Source organism: Bos indicus, chromosome 19, assembly GCF_029378745.1.
Source record: "Bos indicus isolate NIAB-ARS_2022 breed Sahiwal x Tharparkar chromosome 19, NIAB-ARS_B.indTharparkar_mat_pri_1.0, whole genome shotgun sequence".
NCBI classification, from domain to species: Eukaryota; Metazoa; Chordata; class Mammalia; order Artiodactyla; family Bovidae; genus Bos; species Bos indicus.
The window spans coordinates 40,415,669-40,434,357 of NC_091778.1; the positions used below are offsets into that span (position 1 = coordinate 40,415,669).

The window sequence follows — 18,689 nt, forward strand, 5'->3', positions numbered from 1 at the left end:
TTACTAAGTATTTACTGAGTGCCTGCCCTGTGCCAGTGACTGTGCCAGGCACATAGGAGGCCCTTAGACATGCCCACATCCTCTCTCCCAGGCCTGCTGCCCCTTGAGGCTGCCATCCAGCCTGTCTCCATGTTTTTTTCTGGCCAGACCTCCCCAGACAGGTCTGCAGCCCAGGATCCTGTTTCCTCACCACCTCCAACCCCTGACACTAGCCGTTACATCATCATAGCTCGAGAAAGGAGTTCTCTATACCCTATGGATCCAGAGATCCTGGCTGGTCCCAATGGCTGTTTCCAGACTTCAGAAGTGCCGGGGGCCCTACTGCTGGGCCTTCCTCCCCTTCCTCGGGGATATAGGACATTCCTGGTCCCTTCTCCCCATCCATCCTGGGCCCTCTCTTCTCAGACTCCATTCTGCCTTGGTGACTACACTTACCCCAGGTCCCACTTCCATTTCGGCCCACCTCAACCCCTTTTCTAGAGTCTTGAGTTGTATATTCAGTGCCTAACAGACGTCCCTGTGAAACACCTCTATGCCCCCTCTAACTCATCTCCCCTCTTCCAGTCCCTCATCCTCCCAAATGTTTCCCTCCCAACCATCTTATTTCCCTCTAAGCACCACCAACATCTCCCTGTCACCCAGGTTTTTCTGTCTTTGCCTTCTGGGTCCAGACAGCAAACAAGCGTTGCTCATCTTCCTTCCACCCCACCCCCACCCCATCCCTTTCCCTTCATCCTCCCTAATACACTCTCTTCCTCCTTTCCTGCCCTGCCTCCAGCCACTCCCCCTCCTATTCACCATCTAAAAACAACCATGGCCCTCCTAGTCTCCACCATCTGGCCCCCACACCTCCCACGGCTTCCCACCCTGAGCTTTCTGCATCAGCCTGTTGGACCTCTATGCCAGTCCCCAAAGCAACTCAGATCTATACTCACCTCCCATCTTCCGACCTCCTAAAACTGTTCTCTTCCCCCATGACCATTCAGACCCTTTCCATCCTTCTAAGCCTAGTTTAAGTACCTCTTCCTTCACGAAGCCTTCCCTGACCAGGGCTCTCCACCTGATCTCCCTTCCTCCAAACCCTCTTCTGACTGACTGTGCTCCCTATATTTAAGTTTCACCCCATCTAGATCACAAAGGGCCCTGCCCCCTCCTCCTAAGCCAGAGCAACAGAAGGAATCCGCTGCGAGGGACCCCTGAGGGGGAAGGCCTGATCTCCTTCATCTGCAACTTTCCCTTATCCCAGTTGTAACTCTGTTCCCGGGAGGGCTCTGGAGATGGAAAAAGATAACGGCTGGACAGAACTGGAGGTGATATGAGAGGCAGATAAAGTACCAGATATGCTCCAATGTATCCTTGTTCCCTGCAGTGAAGATGGAGGTGGGCACAGTCTTCCTCCTACCCAGCCACGCCCAGCAGTACTTGGAAAGGGGGACAGAGCTAGTCGGCTGTGGGAGCAGAGACTGACACCCCAAGGCCTGACTGAAAGGATGCTGGTGTGCTGATGGGAACAACTCCCCTCCCCTCCACTCCTTTTCCCAGCTGAGTCTCAACAACCAGCATGAAGCAGCTGTCAAGGCCCCACACTGATGTGGGACTGTAAGTAGAAGGCCAAGACAAGACAGGCCTTACTTGCAGACAAGAAGGCTTTACTCGGATGCAGAGATGCATCCAGAAACCAAGGATCTGGGAGAGCTTTACAAAGGAAGCATCGCACCTCATATAGAAGGAGGCAAGTCCTGGACCAGGGAAGCTGGAGTCCTGACTCCCCTCTAAGACTTACTGATGACAGGAGAGAAACAAGGCACAGAGTGGGGAGTCCTCTAGCTCAAACTCACACAGCAAGTCTTGGAGGAAGGAACAGGGTGAAGAATGGGGGAGGAGGGAAAGGCGCCAGGAATTCTGGGCTCTGTTGGGGCACAGCCCACCCAGCCTTCTGAAACTCCTCCCAAGGTCTGACCTTCCCTTAGGAGCCATATCACAGAGGTGCCCACCCCAAGGTACTGCAGCGCCAGATGGACCCTCAGGCTCAGAACAGTCAGTCCTGGAGGCTGTCCCCTCTTCCTCCCCACCACTCTCTTGACCTCCCAGACAGCCTTCCTCTGCTCAGCCCACCAGCCCCAGTTGGAGGCTGGGCTTTCTCTGCCCAGTCCCATGCTCCAAATTCCAAGACTGCAGGCAGAGGTCTGGGCCCTGAGCCCCCATCCCTTTCCTCCTCAGGCTCCCAAGAGCCAACCAGCAGATTTCGGCGTCCCTCCCTCTGCCCCAGAGGCGTCTCAGAATCAGGATGAGCCTGGCGGCAGGACCGCACAAGGCAGACCCCCTCCCCAGCCCGCGGCCGGCCCCACTCACCTGCTCCCGCATCCTGTCTTGCTGACCCCGAAGGGCTAGGGCATGCTGCGGGTACTTGCTCTTCAGGTGATCCATGAAGGCATCGCGCTTGCGGTCGGCATCGGCCTTCTGGAGCCCGCTGAGCGCCTCCAGGCTCTGGGCGGCGATCACCGTGTGCCGCCGCTCGGACGTGTGCACCAGCCCCACGTTGGAGAAGCGCCGGCCCCCGCTGCCCCCGCCGCCCCCGCCCCCCAGGGTCCGGTACTCCCGCGGGTACTCGGCATCGTCTGCAGACAGCATGGGGGGGCTGCTCCGCTCTGGATCTGCGAGGGGGGAGAGGGGGTTCGGCGGGGTCACGGTGCGTGCTCGTCCTGGGACTGCCCATCCCCCACTGGGGTCACTGCGAGGAGGGGCTGACCTAAGGGGGGCGGCAAGAGGCACCTGGGGTGAAGCAGGGGCTGCCCGACAGGCACTAGGAACAGAAAAGGCAGAACGGGGGCTCCAAGAAGGCTGGAGGGCAAAGGCAGTGTCCAGCTTCCTGCTCTTCTGCAGGGTTTGGAGGATAATGATGCGGGTTAGGGGCTGGCCTTAGGAGCCAAGGAGGGGTTGGGAGCAGGGGTCCTGGGCACCTCTCCAGCCACACATCCCCTTCCTCCTTCCTTAAGCTGGGGTGAACAGGGGAGGGAAGCAGGGTTCCTTTCAGATGCTTCCTGCAAACTGTGGAAAGGAGCCTGTACTGTCTTTCTTTCAAGAGCATCCTCCTGGGAGTGGGGTGGAGGCCAACCTCCTCCCTCAGACTAGCATGTCTAGGACACACGTGTCTTTAGGCTGGGGGTTGGCTTGGAAAAGGGCCAGGACGAGGGAACAATGGGGCAGGGGGAGTGAGGGCAAAAATCACACTTCCAAGAAGATGCAGGTCCAGGGTCTGGGGCTGGGGACCCCCTTCCCCGCCCACCCCGAGACAGACAGACAGACAGACAGGAGAGGCTGGGCACAGAGAAGACAGTGAGAGATGGACCGGGGACAAACTCAAAGAAAGCAGACAGAACAGCTCAAGCTTTCCCCGCTGGGACCCTCCCCTCCCCGCCCTTCCTTCAGTCTCCCTCCCAACACACACAAGTCCAAGACCTATAAGGGACGCACAGGGGACAAAGGACAGTACAGAAGCGAAAGAAAGAGAAGGCCGGGGGTTGAGGTCTCCATGCAGAACTCTGAAGCCCGTCCCTACTTGCCCACCAGCCCTGAGTCCTCCCCTGGCCTCCGCAGGCCCAGTTCTGCGGTCTCGCACCCTCCAGCCTCCATGCTGACCTTCCCATAGCCCAGCAGGGACGGTGGTTCCAAGGTGTCACCCACACCAGGGATGGGAGGACCTGCTGGGGCTTACTTGAGCCATATTCCTGGTCATAACCCGCATTTGCCCTCCCTCGTTTCCAGAAATCACCCACTTAGCAGACAAATACGGTTTTCCCGGCATACCCCCAGCCCCCAGCCTCACAATCCACTAGTCTCAAAGGTGAAACCCTCAGGGTAGCCTCGGTCGGGAAGCATCAAGCACCATAGCAGACACAGGCAGCCCAACGCAGGGGCTAACTCACAGAAGCCGAAGCGGGCACAAGTGGGGGGCGCTGAGGATTCTGGGACCCGACCAGGTTCCCTCCAGTGCAACTTCTCTTGGCCCCCTCCCTCCACACATCCACTGTTCCTCAGGCCCCTCCTGTCCACCGCAGGAGGCAAGAGGACATTCAGCCATATTCCAGAGAAAGCCACTCCTCGCCCAACACACACATACACTCCTCCCTGGATGTGGCCGAGGCATGTACATCTCCGGTAGTCCCAGTCGACCCAGCACCTCCCACCAAAACCAAGGGAAGAATGGCCCTCATAGACCCAGAGCTCTGAAGTTTCCAAGGGTCTGACCGATCACTTATCATGGCCTTCACACCTCGCTGCACCGCTGTGGGGGTATTACCGTAATCCCATTTCAGAGATGGGACTATTGAGGTCAATGAAGGGCAGTGACATGCCCAAAGCTGCAGTAAGTGGTCGAGGCCAGATTTGGCTCCAATATTTATTAGAGTCACCTCACCCCTTCTCACCACGCCTTCCTGGCCAGACGACAACTGTTTGCTGATGGAACAATGATACCATTGACACTCCTTGTTTATCTGCTGTCTCCCTACCCTGGCGCTGGGTCTGGGGTCCCTCCCTCCCCCAGGATGTCTGTCCCTCGGTTGTGCTCCCCAAAGTGAGGTCCACTCAAGAGATGACTATGGGAGGAATGCTGTTTCAGAGCTTAATAGTTATACTGTTATTTTCAAGGATTAAAAAAGAAAAAACAAGAAAGCCCAACTCCTGATTTCATGGGTATCATTCCTTGGGATGGCAGTGAGCTAAGATTTCCTTTTAAGTGAATGCATTAAGTTCAAAGTGAGTTAACAAAGAACAAATTGAGTTTGCATTAATACAGTATGAAGGTTCCCTGGTAGTGAAGAAATTCCTGAAGCTGGCACCTGACTGAGGCTGGGAGCCCCAGGGCCATCTTGATGGGGACCCAGCCCTTGCTCTTGAGGAGCTAGTGGCAACCCATGGTGGCCAGTGAATATGGCTGAAAAGAAGTGACCTGAAAATTATCCAGAAGAAGGATGGCCGGGATGGGGGGCTGCTCTGGGTGCTGGAAAAATAGCCCCAACTGGAGTCAGGGGGTTGCCTCCCATGACCCTTAAACTCTGTCTTCCACTCACCCTCACCATCAGCTGGAGGATCACTACCTCATGGGACACAACTGAGCTGGAAGAGACCCACCATGGTGGAGCACCCTGTATACTTTGTTATCTTCCTTTGCCCAGTGTGGGGTGGACTCTGCCCACAGCCTCATTGCTGGAAGCCCAGCTTTCAAGCCCAGCTTGAGCGTGCCTGAGCCAGAGGGCGCCCCCCACCCCCTGCCTGTGCCAGCCAGCCAGGCTCGCCGTGCCGCCTAGGGCTCTGGATACCTAGGTGCACTGGGAAAGGTCAGTTCTCATCTGCTCTCCTGCCCTTCCACGCCCCTGGACTCAGAAGAGCTCCTCATGCCCACCTGCACCCTCTGTGCCAGCTCCTGAGGAGCTGTGCCAGCATCCTTCCCTGGCTTCTATGCCAGTGTCCTTCCCTGGCTCCTGGGGGTAGGGCAGGCGGTATGCCAGCCTGAGAGAAGCAGGGAGGGTGGGGAGGTCCAGGGTCACCCAGGCTCTCCCAGGTCGATTAAAGGGGCCGAGCTGGGGCTGGCAAGGAGGGGTCCAGGCTGCCAGAGCAGGCAGCAGGGAGGCAGAGGCTCCAGACAGTGAACGTGTGCCCACAGCCCTATTGATGACTACAGCCCCGTAATCCTCACAGGAGTGGATGGCACTGGGGTAGGGAGGAGGCCGCTGAGCAGGCCCAGAGACAGTGGAGCAAGGACCAACTCCTCCCTGCCTCCTCCACCACAGGGCTCAGCCTCAAGTGCCCGAACACCGGCAGGTACACGCAGGGCCATGGGTGAGGCAGGACCTGGATTCTAGAGGGTGGCAGGGAGAGAGGAGGAAGTAGGAGAGACAATGGGCTGTCTCTGAGGGGAGGTGGGGCTTTGATTTGAAATCTTTAGGCTCTTTTGAAAACTAAGAACCTGCAAGATCCTTGGCTTTCTTTAACAAAGAAACTCAGGGAAAGAGCTGAGGTACCTGCTGACCCAGGAGTCCTAGCTCCCTGCTCTGCGCAGAGTTCTCTCCGCTCTGTGGGGCCCCAGTAGACTAAGACAACTGGCCTGGGATTCTTGGTTGGGGCACCATTCTGTTGCCTGGGGATAAAGAGGCCCTTGGGGGCACGGAGGGCTCAGGCAAGAATTTATCTGAGCCAGCCCCGGGCGCCCGAGGTCGAACACTGGGAGAACAAAAGCCCAGACCAGAGACCTCCTGGGTTTAGAGTCAGCTCTTCCTCTGAGGGGTCCCAGGTTAGCCATTCTTTTAGTTCTCCATTCTAAAAGCCTCTTCTCTCTCAGAGCCTGAGGGTACTGGTCTGTAAAATGGGGACAACATCTCTAAACCCCCCTCCTGGGCAGTGGGTGAGAAGCTGGCAAGACGATGAGGAGAAAGCACATTTTGAACTAAAGACATTCCTGGCATGTGGGCTGTGGGACAGCAGGGCAGCCTTCCCATTGCCCTGGGCCTGCTCCAGCCACCACCAAGGCCTCAAGTGGCCCTGACCCTCCCCAGACAGAGCAGCTCGGTGAAAAGCCAAGGAGATCAATTCCAATCTAGCAAGCAGTGGCTCTGGGTAGCAGCGGCCCTGAGCAGATCGATGCTTCTGTTCACCGGCAGAGGCTGCTGAAGGATCTATCTGGGCAAGGGTCTTGTGGGTGGGGGGATCTGTGGAGGCAGATGGGACAGGGAGGCCTGAAGGCGGTAAGCAGACTGGATTCTACTGGGGCAGAGTGGAGAGACAGGGGATGCAGGAGAAAAGTGGGTGACCCTGGATGGGGAAGCAGAGCTGGGGTACACTGCTGGAAGGGGCCTTGGGACAGACAGCCCCTGAAGCAGGGGGGTTGGGGGAGTCAGAGAGAGAAGTTGGAGGTCTTGCCATCTCTCCAAGGATCCTCAGTACGCAAGGCCAGCTATAATTTTTGAGTCAGAGATTCAAACTACAGGAGAGATGCCCAGGACTAGTGGAATCCAGCTCAGTATGAGGGGAAAGGGAAAGTGGAGAAGGGGGGTGCTGTCGCCTCCCTTAGCTCTGCCTTCCCTGCCTGGGCAATGGGGAAGTGAACCTGTCTGGAGGCTGGGATGACCAGGGAGCAGTGGGCGCCCCCCAGTGGCCAGCTGCGGATAAAGGCGCAGGTGCTTGGGAAGAGAGCGACATTGTTATTTGCTCCACCAATTCCAAATTCCACGTTTATTTATGAGCCCAATTTATTTTTATCCTCACTGCATTCTTTCACATGAGATCACTGTAACTCATGATGAGAATTAAGATCCCAAGGTTTCAGTGACACTGTCTCATAAGCCATCCAGCCCCTCCCCACCTTGCATCTTTACCCCAGATGTCACCATCGCTCTGTCCTCTGGCTGCCACTGGGCAACATTTACACATGACATCATCTTCAGAGGAAGAGAGTGTGGAGAAGGGGAGGGGGGAGGGAGAGGGAAGAAGAAAGAGGAAGGGGAGGAAATAGAGGGAAGAACAAAGCCAGGAGCTACAGAAAAGAGAAGGGTCTCACTGGGGCCCCTGCTGGGAGGACCAGAGTTTAGGTCTCTGGGTCCTTCTCCCCAGAGATTGGGAGGGCTGGACAAGTCCCCTCCCGTGGGGACCTGAGGTCTCACAAGCGTGACCCCAACTGTGGCCTGGGCACCAGCTCAGGGAGTCCAGAGGGCCTGGGACTAGATCCCAGTGAGGTCGCCAGGCAGGGCAAGCAGTGGGGAAGGGGGTGGGGGTGGTGCATGGAGATTGCCAGAAAGGTGGAAGGCCTGGCTCAGACCCCAAAGTGCCCCGTCCGCGTACACACACACACTTGAATACGTGCAGCACAAGTCCCACCATCTTCAGCCAAAGCAAGAGGAGCCCAAGTCACCCAGGAGGAGCCCTGAGGCAACTGCCACCATCGATTGTGCCTGACAATTCCATCCTGCTGAGTGGCTGGCTGCGCAGTCAGGAAGCGCACTGTGCTGGGAGGTCAGAGGCCAGAGGACAAAGGACAAAGGTCAAGCTTGGCAGAGGCTTCAAGAACCTGGGTGAGGTGAAGGGATCATCCCTTCCCACCCCTTCCTTGGTGAAGAAGCTGACCCCTCAGTCTCCAGGCGCCCCTGGCTCTGGCCCCCTGTGTGCCCACGACCCTCAGTCAGCTGTCTGTCTGTGGGTCCTTGGAGCAGAAGCCCATCTGTGTCTGTTTTCTAAAACCATCTTTTCCGCCCCATACCACAGCAACCAAAGTCATTTTCCGGGCAATTGCCTTTCTGTAAACATTCCTATGTAATATCCCCCCAAATTGCTAATGCCCAGCACCCTGTTGAGTCTCCCCGTCACTCCAACCAGAGCCTCGGAGGTGGGGGCGGGCGGAGGGAGGAACAGGCATCAGGGGGAGAGGATTAAGGACAGGGCTTCACGTGCAGCTCCTGGCATGAACCCTCACACCTGCCCCCGCCGTGTTCCCCCATTCCCCACCAACCCAGCCCCACTCCCCTGAAGGTCAGGCCTCCTCAGGAGACTCTGCCTGGGCCAGGAGGGATGACAAAGAAAAGGGAGGGGATCCCATGGCAGAGAGGCCTGGGAGGAAAGGGAGAGGGCTTAAGAGCATGCGGGCGATGGTCAGACAATAAAGGTGACTCCCTGGGACCCGGGAGCACGGGGGCAAGGCCAGGCAAGCTGTCATCGCTGGGCCCCCAGGGAAGGCGGTTCCCTTGTTCCTGAGGTGTTGGGAAGGAAGACACAGAAGTGGGAAGAGGCCAGGTGGAGACCAGCCCCACGATGGACCAATTCCCCAAGGCAGGGCAGTGCTGGGGGACGGGTGCAAGGCGAGAGGGTATCCGAGGCAGGATGGTCCTTGGCTGGAGACACAGATGCCCCCTCCCCACCCCCCAGCACTGACCTACAGAGCCACCGTGGAGAAGGGCCTAGGTTGGGTCGATTCTCTGGGCAGTACAGCAGGGAAACCAAGGACAGGGGAGGCTGAGTGAGTTAACTATGTGGACTCCCTTCCCCGGGCTGGGGGGAGAGGAGGAAGAGGACTGTGAACCCCCTGGACTATTTTAACCCCTTGCTCAGGGAACCCTGCTCTCCCGCTCCCCAGCCCCGAGGGAAGCTGGGCATCTAGAGTCTAGGGGGTAGCGGGGTGGGACCATAGAGTCTGCCCGGGAGGGAGCCAGGAGGCAGGGGCGGGTGTAGGGCACCGTCAGTCACAGCTTCATGCAGGCAGAAAAACACGAACCAATTTGCACAGATTTAAAACCCACCGAAGGCCACTTAGCTGGTAAACGAGTCGGAATCTAATTAAAGGACCTGTCAGGCCTGGGGAAGGGAAAGCTCACCTGCCTGGGTCTTGGCTGCTCCCAGCAGGGCTTCTGGAACTTTCCCCAGGGAGAGGGCATCTGAGAGAGAGAGGGTGTCGGACTCCCTGGGGGTGGGGTGGGCACTGCCCCAGCCAGAGGCTCCCTGAGCCAACTCTTCCCTCCCACCCTTCCACAGGCTGACTCTGTCCTGTGACCCTGTCCATTTGCTCAGACCAGGAGCGCCGCAGGGCAGGGCTTCTTCCCTCCAACTGGGCACATCGCAGGGCAGGGCCCATGCCTCCTCCCTCAGACTGAGAGCCTTTGTGTCCCCCTCTTAGACTGGGGACACCCCAGAGCAGGGCCCCTGTCTCCCCCATCAGACTAGGGGCTCGCCTAGGACAGAGCTTTGTCTCCCCTTAGACTGGCCAAGACCTGGGCCTCCTCTTTGGGGGCACTAGATAGGGCCCCCATTTACCTCTTTGGATTAGAAGCTCCCTCAGGGCAAGGCCCTCGTCTCCCCCTTAGACTGGGGCCTCCTTGAAGGCAGAGGCACCCCCTCCCCTACCCAGACTGGGTGGTCTTACAGGACAGAATTAGGTGGGGTGAAGAGACTCACAGGCCACCTTAGGAGTAGGGGGTGCCTGGGGACAGTCAAAGATGCCAGGCTTGGCCTCAGTGCCATCTCTGCCAGTGCCCTGGCTCTGCGTGGCTGTGGAGTCCTTGTCCCCTTCGACCTGCTGCCCTCTCTCCATGACTCCCCACAACTGTAGGACAGCCCTCTCCCTGGCGAGGTGACGGCTCTTCTCTCTTAGCAAAGCAGAGTGATGTCTCCAGACTGTTCAGCTAAGCCCTGCCTGCGCCTGCCTTCACTCCAGCCAAATGCCTCTCACAGGGAAGGAAACCGAGGCACCAAGAATGAACCTGAGTCACACAGGAGCTGGAAGCAGAGCAGGAATGGAACCTGAGCATCCTGGCCCCCAGGGACAAGGACTTTCCCACCCCTCTCTGCCACTTCCCAGAAAGCAATGGCCAGGGGATCCCTTCTCCAGGCCCCAGACCCCAGGAGGGCAAGACTAACAAGCTCCTTAGGAGAAATCAGCAGCAAGGAGGAAAACGCCATGGCACCCCAGGCCCCAGAGAGAGAAAGGCCATGGGGCACAGTCCAGCCACCCCTCAGGTGCCCATCCCGGCCCAGCAGCTGCTCACTGCACAGAAACCAGGGTCCCCATGTGGCACCTGAATCATACTCCTCAGACAAGACCCCCTCCTGGCGAAAGAGCTGACAAGCCAGCCTCCTGCTCAGAATTTCACATATGCAACCCTCCCCCACTGCAGGTGAAGCTATGGCATGACCAAAAATCCCTCGACTTGGAGGAGAAAGAGCTCTGTTCAAACCAGCTCTGCCACTGTCTGGCTGTGTAACCTTCAGAATGTTAGCAGCCTCTTGGAGCCTCAGTCATTTCATTTGTTTTTGTTTTTTTAAAAAACTGTTAACACTCAGACGGGTGTGCAGGTTGTACACTGCACAAAGGCATCGGCCAGGGTGTGGGCGGGGGACAGGCCCTTCCTGATCTGCCTGATCCCGTGATTTCCTTTCACTCCACAGTCATTATCACAACCAGGATGGTAGGGGGTTGCATTTTTAGCTGATGAAGATCTGGCTAATTGGTTTCCCCAGGAAGGGCGGGGGCGGGGATGCAGAGGGGAGCACGTCACCCCTAGTCTGAAGCCCTCGCTGGAGAAGCTGGGAACAGCCCTGGTGTGTGCCCACACAGCCCGCGCTAACAAGCTAACTCCTGCCTGGCGTCTCCACCACCATCACGCGCCCAGGGAAGGTGTCCTGTCAGCCCCACATCTCCTTGGAGAGGCAGCGGAGAGGAACACAGGCAGGGAGGAAGGGAGGGAGGTGGGGGGAGGCGGGAAAGCAGACGCCTGTGCTCCAGCTCTGCCACTGCTCTGGGGAGGCTGCCAGAGCACCCTCCATCCCCTGCAGGGGAACTCGAACCTCGGGGTGCTAAGGCCTGGGCAGCGGGTGTGGGTGAGGGGACCTTTACCACAGCCCTGAAGCTGCCTCGGGCTGAAAGCAAGCCCAGAGGGAGGCATCCTGTTCCCAGGAAGAGGGACCCCAATCTGTTGGAGGCAAGGGAGTGGAAGCCCCACCATACACCCCAGCTTCCCAGAGGGAAGTGTCATCAACACCCAGGCTTCCTCGAGGGTCTCACAAATGTTGGACAGGAGCCCCAGCCCGGTTGGATCCTTCCACATCCTCCTCTGAGACATCGCCATTTGTGGGGTCAGGTTCTCTCGGGGAGCTGTTCCCAGCCCCACACCCCAGCATCCAGACAGCTCCCTCAGCCACCAGGACAACGGGGTCCTGGTGTCTGCAGTCTCCAACCACAGGCCACGCTTCCACTTGTCAATGCCTGTGCCCCGTGGTGCAGGCCGACATGCCCAGCACAGGCTCACAGACACGTGCCCAGTCACCAGGGGCTCCCCTGCACCCACCACAGGCATCCACACACAGAAGGGCACACCTGGGCCCAGCCAGGACTGGGTCACCACAGAGCCGCCACCCTGACCCACCACTGTGCCATCTTGGATGCCATGCAGGCAGACAGGGCACGGTGCCCGCACACACATCGTGTACATTTATCATCCCCTGACAGATTCACTGCACGTGGGAGCTCCCTCGGGTGTTAGTCTGAGGCATCTCCAGTTTGGACTGAGAGACACTGGGAACCCCATTTGCCATCCTGAATCCAGCTACCCTTTCCCAGAGACGCGATTTCCACGGCCCTTCTCTTGCTTTGCCAAGTTCAGGGTCTCTCAAAGTGTTTACATTTCGTCTTGACATAAAAGCCACTCCACTCTCACCAGTGTTTACCCAGCCAGGCAATGCCAAGGACCGAGAGGCCGCTTCCAGACCTGGCATGCCCAGCCCTGTCTCCCTCTACAGGTTCTCAGCCTCCTGCAAGGAGCTGGCGGGCCTTAGACCCACTTCCACCTGCTGCCGGAGGGCGAAGGACAGGACTGCGAGTTTCAGCCCTCACCTCACAAGGTAGTTACTCTGCTGCCCTGAAGGCCCACTGAGAACAAACAGCAAGTGTGCATCCCATCAGGTTCCCTCCCCAGGGACGCTGAGGTTAGTACCGGAAAGACTCTGGAGGATGGAAGAGGCGGAGCCTGAGAAGGCAGGAGGAGACTCAGGGTTTCCTGCCTGCCTGCTGGGTCCTCACTGACCTGGAGGCCTGCTCAGATTCCAGGGGCATCTTTCAGTTCCCCCTGGTGTCTAGACTGAACCGTCCACCAGAGCAGCATCTGGGAAGGTGGCGCATGAGCTGGAAGGCAGGGAAGAAATGCACGGTCTCGCCTTCCATCTGCAAAAGACTCGAAAACTCCAACCTCCCATCTCAGTTAAATCCACCCATCCGTGTGGAGTGACGAGATGTGAACTCAGCACCAGGCTTGCTGGGTGCTCTGGGGGAAACGGACCAACCGTGAAAGACAGCACTCCTGATACCCAGCCTCCCACCGGCATACACTCAGGGCGGTCCCCAAGGGGCTCTGATAGCCACTCTTCATTCAGTGCTCAGACACACCTTGTGAGGTTGCTCTCCCCGATTTTACAGACGAGAAAGCAGAGACTCAGGAAGGGGTGACTTGCCCACGGTCAGAGCTGGTAAATGGAGAAGCCCTGGTCTCAAGTGTGGGGTTCTCAGCCGGGATCCCCCTTCCCTCCTCGATGCCCTGCTGATTCATCCCTGAGTCTTCGTCTCAGCCCCTGGGCCAGAACTCCTTATATCCCCTCAGTCTGTCTAGCTTCCTAAGAAGGAGGACTCGAACAGCACCCTCCCTAGTGAAGCACAGAGACCCTCAACACCATCCTTTCTGGGGAGACCACACAGCAGAAGAGCATGAACCCTTCCCCAGGACAGGGCTGAAAGAGGATGAGGGGCAGGGAGCAGGACAGCCCCAGGGCCCCTGAAGCCCAGGATGGGAAGGAGGTTCCACTTTTCCACAGCCCTCCCCCATACCTCAATTTGGTGCAGACACACCCCCCCAGCCCCTGCTACAGGCTGTGCCAACACCAAACTGCAAGTCCTCCATATTTCAGGAATGCAATCCAGCCGGGACTTGGATACCTCCAGAAACAGAGACCTCATTATGTCTAAGGCACCAGATACCTTGTGGGACCCCTCCTTCCTTAAAGTGAGCCAGAGTCTGTGCCCACGGCCTTCAGAGGGACCGGGGGTGGGTCATGACTTCTCCCTTGGGGCCAGAATGAAGGCTCCTGAACCCAAATCTTCTCCCTCAGCCCGACACCTCAAGTCCCTCCGTCTGTGGGCTGGCTTCAGCCCTGGGCTACCTGCACTGCCGTCTGCTGGGTCAGCCTCATGTTGTCACCACTCCTGTTATCTGGTGGCCTTCAGAACGGCTCCAATTGTCCAGACGAGGTCTGAGCAGCCCAGGTGACCCCACTGTGTCTGCACTCACCAGCCCTCCTCCTGCCCCCAGCCTGTGTGCCAGGAGAATCAATGCCAGGGCAGACACAGCCCTGCTCTGGGACCAAGAGGACCTTCCTTATCCCCTGCTCCTAACTTTCAGGCCTCCCCTGACCTCGAGCCTCAGGGCCAACTTGACTCTTCCTGCCGGGGATGAATGATTCCTGGCAAAGTGAGTACAACCTGCTGGCTCCATCGAGGCACTTCCCTCTGCCTTCTGATGCCTGGCCTCATCAATGTGGTTCCAGGAGTCTGCTCAGGGTCTTAGCCTCTTCCTAGCAACTATGGCCCTGTCAGCCCAGCCAGGCATATCCCAGCTCCAAACATCAAAGCCTTTGCCCAGGAGTTTGAGTGGGCAGCCTGCTCTGCCCATAATTCTCTGGTTAGTGGCCTGAGGCCCTTGATACCCTATCCAGCAGCCAGGCATTACAGGGGTGTGTCCAACCACTCTAAGGACTGGAAAACCACAGCCCACACGATAACATCTGAATCATGTTAACCACACAGTGCTTCCTTCTTGTTAACCTACTTCCTCCTCCCCAGACTCTGCCCTACTGCCAGAGGGCCCTAGATTGGAAGGAGAGGCTCCCTCACCCCCCGCTGCTTCCCAGCACTCTGCCCCGTATCTGCATGCCATGCTCGCACGGTGGCTAATTCTGGCATCTCATCAGACAGTAATTATGGGGGAATCAGCAGTACTGTCATCTCTGCAGCTCGGCACCTGTCACCACGCCACCATCCCCAGGCTGCTGGGCTGGGACCGGAAGCTGAGGGAGGAAGGGTTTACTGGGGTGAGGGGTATCTGCTCCCTCCTCGCCTCTGCAGCCCTCACTTCCTTCAACCCTACCTCCCTACAGGTGTGCAGCGCATGTCAACCAGGTGGCCACTAGCCACTCCAGAGCTCCCTGTTAGCCAGGTTAGGTATGGAATGCACGTGCTCTGGGTCACACACAGGTGTGTCGAGGAAGGACACAGCACGCCAAGGTTCAAATCAAAAAATGCCCCTTCCCTTAAGTGTGACATTGAACAAGTTATTTTACTTCACTGGAGATCAGTTTCTCTAACGGGGAAAACAATGCCCACCTTGAGCAGAGGGGAAGAAATAAACATACAGAGTATCTAGCACAGTGGCTGACGCACAGGTGATCATGTATTCACTCAACAAACAATGCGTACACACCTACTGTGCGCTGGGCAACATGAAGATGCCAAGGTAAGTGAATCGCAGTTTAGCAAAGACCATACTGGGTCTAGGCATGGGTCCTGGCCACTCTGGGGTGTAGGCATTTTGTTTGGCTGGTAGTGTTTTGTTTTGTTTCTTTGATTTTTAATGCCTTTAAGGAACATAAGCACGCTTCTCTATGGTCCTCATCCACGGCTTCACTCATTTCCGGCCCCTGAAAGAACTGGGTTTGCTGCCCCAGGAGCGAATGTGAACTCAGAGGGCCGACACCAAACTGCAAGTCCTCCCTATTCCAGGAACGCCACCCAGCCGGGACTTGGATACCTCCAGAAACAGAAAGCTCATTACATTTAAGGCACCAAACATCTTGTAGTGCTCAGAGGGGCAAGCCTGGAGGTGGTCACGGAGGGACACTTCAGGGAGGAGCAGAGGTGGGAGGTGACAAAGGCAGGGCCTTCCTGGAAGAGGAGGCGCAGGAGCAGAGGGTCACAGAGGGAAAGGCGAGGCCCACTGGGAGCTGATGGAAACAGAGGCATCTCAAGGGGTCCTTCCTAGTGCTGGATTTCCGCCTGGCTGCAGCGCCTCCCCGCTCCTCCAGACCGTTTCCCAGGTGGGTCCTGCTGGTGGAGCTATGACGTACGACCACGGCCCCTCGCCTCACGAGCAGCATCTGCCGCCCCAGCCTCATCACTGGGTCTCTTCCCTGGCCCCACGCAGCCCACCCTCACCAGAGTGGAAAAGGACTCTGGCTAGAACCGAAAGGAGGTATGCACATGAGAATTCTCTAACCTCCAATCCACTTCTGACCCCTGACTTCAGGGTCAGGAAGCCCCCCTGCCCCGAGACTCCCCCAGGGGTGGACCCAGGAATGCGGTAGGGGGAGGGAAGCGGATTCCAGTGGCTTGAATCACAGGGAACCGTGCTTGCAGGGGTGCAGAGAGTGAAGCAAAGGCACAGCCCTCTACATGCAGCATGAGGGACAGAGGCTAGACTTCAGGAAGACTTCAGGTGGAAGGTACAACGGCAGGAGGGGGAGTAGGCTGCAGTTACCACGGTGGATCATCTGTGTGACCTTGGGCATGTTACTTAAGCTCTCTGGTCTGTCACCACCTTTGTGAAATAGAGATTACAGCATGGAGCTCATGTGACAGCTATGAGGATGAAATGAAGGGACACAGGTACAGGGCTTGATCCAGCATATGGCTCATACAGTTTTGAGCAAAATTCAGTAAATATTAGTCATTTGTATTTTTATTATTACCAGGAACACTTTCCCCCCCAAACTCAGTAATGACTAAACGAACCCCCCATACCTTTCCAGCCCTGCACTCCCTTGCTCTCGCTGAATCACGGAGGGAATGTGGATGTACCTTCTAACTAGAGTAGGCAGAGGAGCTGACCCCACAGGGCCCACTTCCAGGGAGGCCTCTGGCCCCAGATGACGCCTGCCCCACCACAAACAATCTAATAACCCTTCACAGCACATTTTAAACCCCCCTCCCCACATGCTATTCCACTCTGGGTGGTACAGCCGGACAGGGGTTGCTCTGGTTCTTTACAGATGTAGAAAGTAAGTCTTGAGAGGGACTGAGCTCCCTGTCTCTGGGAGTATTCTGGAAGAGTGTAAGTGAAAGAGGAAGACATTCACTCTTTCCTCCTTTCCTAGTTCCTGACACTCAGCCTTGGCCCACCTGTTTGTGTCGAGAAGTGGGGCAGGGTGGGTGGTGGCTTGTGTGACCAGGACAGGGGCCGAGGGGAAAGGCAGCAATTTCAAGTCACTTCTGCCTTCTCCTGGCAGCAGCCACTGATAGGGGAGGGAGGGGAGCAGCATCGTTGCTCTTTTAGGAAAACGGTAATTTTAATTAAGAGGCAGACAAACGAGGCTCTGCAGATTGTCTCCGAGCAAAGTTATTAAAAAGCCATCAAGGCGGCGGCAGCCACAGTGGCAAGGAGGGCTGCCTGCCCCATCTGCCTGCCCGGACTGGGGCCGAAGCATCCTTCAGAGAGTGGAGAAGGGCTGGGGGACACGGAGCCTGCAAACAGCCAAGACAGGGACTCTGCAACCCCTCTTCAAGGTGAGACAGGGGCAGCACTCAGACAGTACCCGGCTGGAGCTGCCCCACCCCAGGGAGGGGCTGGGGGAGGTGCAGAAAGGGAACCACAATGGGGCAGCCCCTGCTACGGGCCAGGCTCTGGTCCGGCTGCTGCTTTTCCTATACTCTTCTCAACAAGCCTGCCATTTTATAGGCAAAGACAATGAGGCTCAGAGAGGGAAAGTGGCTTGTCCAAGGCCAGCAGCTCAGACATGGCTTAAGTGAGCATTTGAACCCAGATCAGGCTGACTCTCAAGTCCAGTGCCCTAGGCTGCTGGTCCCGGGCACAGAAGTGGAGGTGGGCTCCCAGAGGCCCTCTAAAGTGGCCTCTGCTCTGGCCCAACAATGCTGCTCACAGTCCCCAGGTTGCATGGATTGGGACGTCCAGTCACTGCCTGCTTGGCAGGAACACGCTATGAGAGGAGTGCCATTGGGATGCTCAACAGAGACATGCAGTGAGGAGCAGCCGCCAGCAGGGGGAGCAGGGGCGGATGGGCATCGGTGGACAGTGGGTCACTGCCCTTTGGAGTCAGCTGGCCAGGCCACAGCCTCAGGCCCCACAGCCAGTGAACTCTGCCAACCCCTTAACCCGTATCCCCACACCACTTAAGCAATAGAAGAACCTTCGCTGTCTTGTCACTGTTGGCCTCTGAGCCTAGCCCAGTGCCTGGCACAGAGAAGGGGTTCAATAAGTCCGTATTGAATGAAGGAATGGATGGATAAATGAATAAACGATTAAATAAATGAAATGAAATCACAGATTTACAAGTACCTATAAACGCAACAAAGCTGTACTGAGGTCGACATGGTCCCATCTTCTCTGATCCCCCTCCACTGGCTGATGCTGGAACATGGGCTCTCCCCCATAAAAAAGGCCCCTTGCTCCTGACCCCTCCCCCCAGGTCTCCAGTTCCCTTGACAGAGGGTTCCTCCTCCTCCCCCTTCCCAGCCCCCACTACACAGAGCTTTGCAGCCAGCACACACATATACATGCACACGTGTTTGCTCGCACATACTAACTCACATGCACACACGTGCACACACGGACACATTCTCTGCCAGGCAAGGTGCCCTCCCCAGAGTCAAGTCTCTGCTGCCCTCTCCCCAAGCAAAGGCCTGGGCCCACCAGGGATAGCCCCCTCCCCCATTTTGCCAGGGAGCGGTGGGAGGCAGGATGGTAGGGAGAGGCCCCCCTCCTGGCTTACCAACCTGGAGACTTTAAACAGAGGGAGCAGAGTCCTGGAGCCTTCCCTCCCGCTGCACGCTGGAGCCCTGGGCGAGGGACAGGAAAGGAGAGTGTGAACGAAGGCCCAGAGCCGGAGGACAGGAGCTGGAGAACGGATGGGGCGGGGCGGGGCTCCCACATTGGGATGGGCCGGCCGGGCAGGGGCCTTGGCCAGGGGGGCAGGCGGGGACTGGGACAGAGCAAGGAAGAGCCTTCGGAGCTGCCCCTTTGGGGGTTCCTGAGGGCTGGGGGGCAGGCAGGACAGAGATGGGGTGCTGGGTCAAGAGCCGGGGCTGAAGGGACAGAAACATTGGTGGGAGACAGACAGGAGACAGACAGCAGGACAACACAAAAAACATGGGGTTC

The 18,689-nt window shown here is 57.5% G+C and overlaps 1 protein-coding gene across 3 annotated transcripts in view; it reads right to left on the reverse strand.

The window, feature by feature from the left end:
- SRCIN1 (SRC kinase signaling inhibitor 1) overlaps nucleotides 1-18,689 on the reverse strand; it is a 70,905-nt gene that overhangs the window by 44,281 nt on the left and 7,935 nt on the right. For 2 of the 3 annotated variants that reach the window (XM_070773370.1, XM_070773369.1), the window contains exons 2-3: nucleotides 18,308-18,370; nucleotides 2,353-2,654 (exon numbers count right to left, since the gene is read on the reverse strand). In XM_070773370.1, the coding sequence (XP_070629471.1) occupies nucleotides 2,353-2,654; nucleotides 18,308-18,370 (365 nt within the window). The remainder of the gene's footprint in view (nucleotides 1-2,352; nucleotides 2,655-18,307; nucleotides 18,371-18,689) is intronic. The other variant, XM_070773371.1, reaches the window with a different exon arrangement.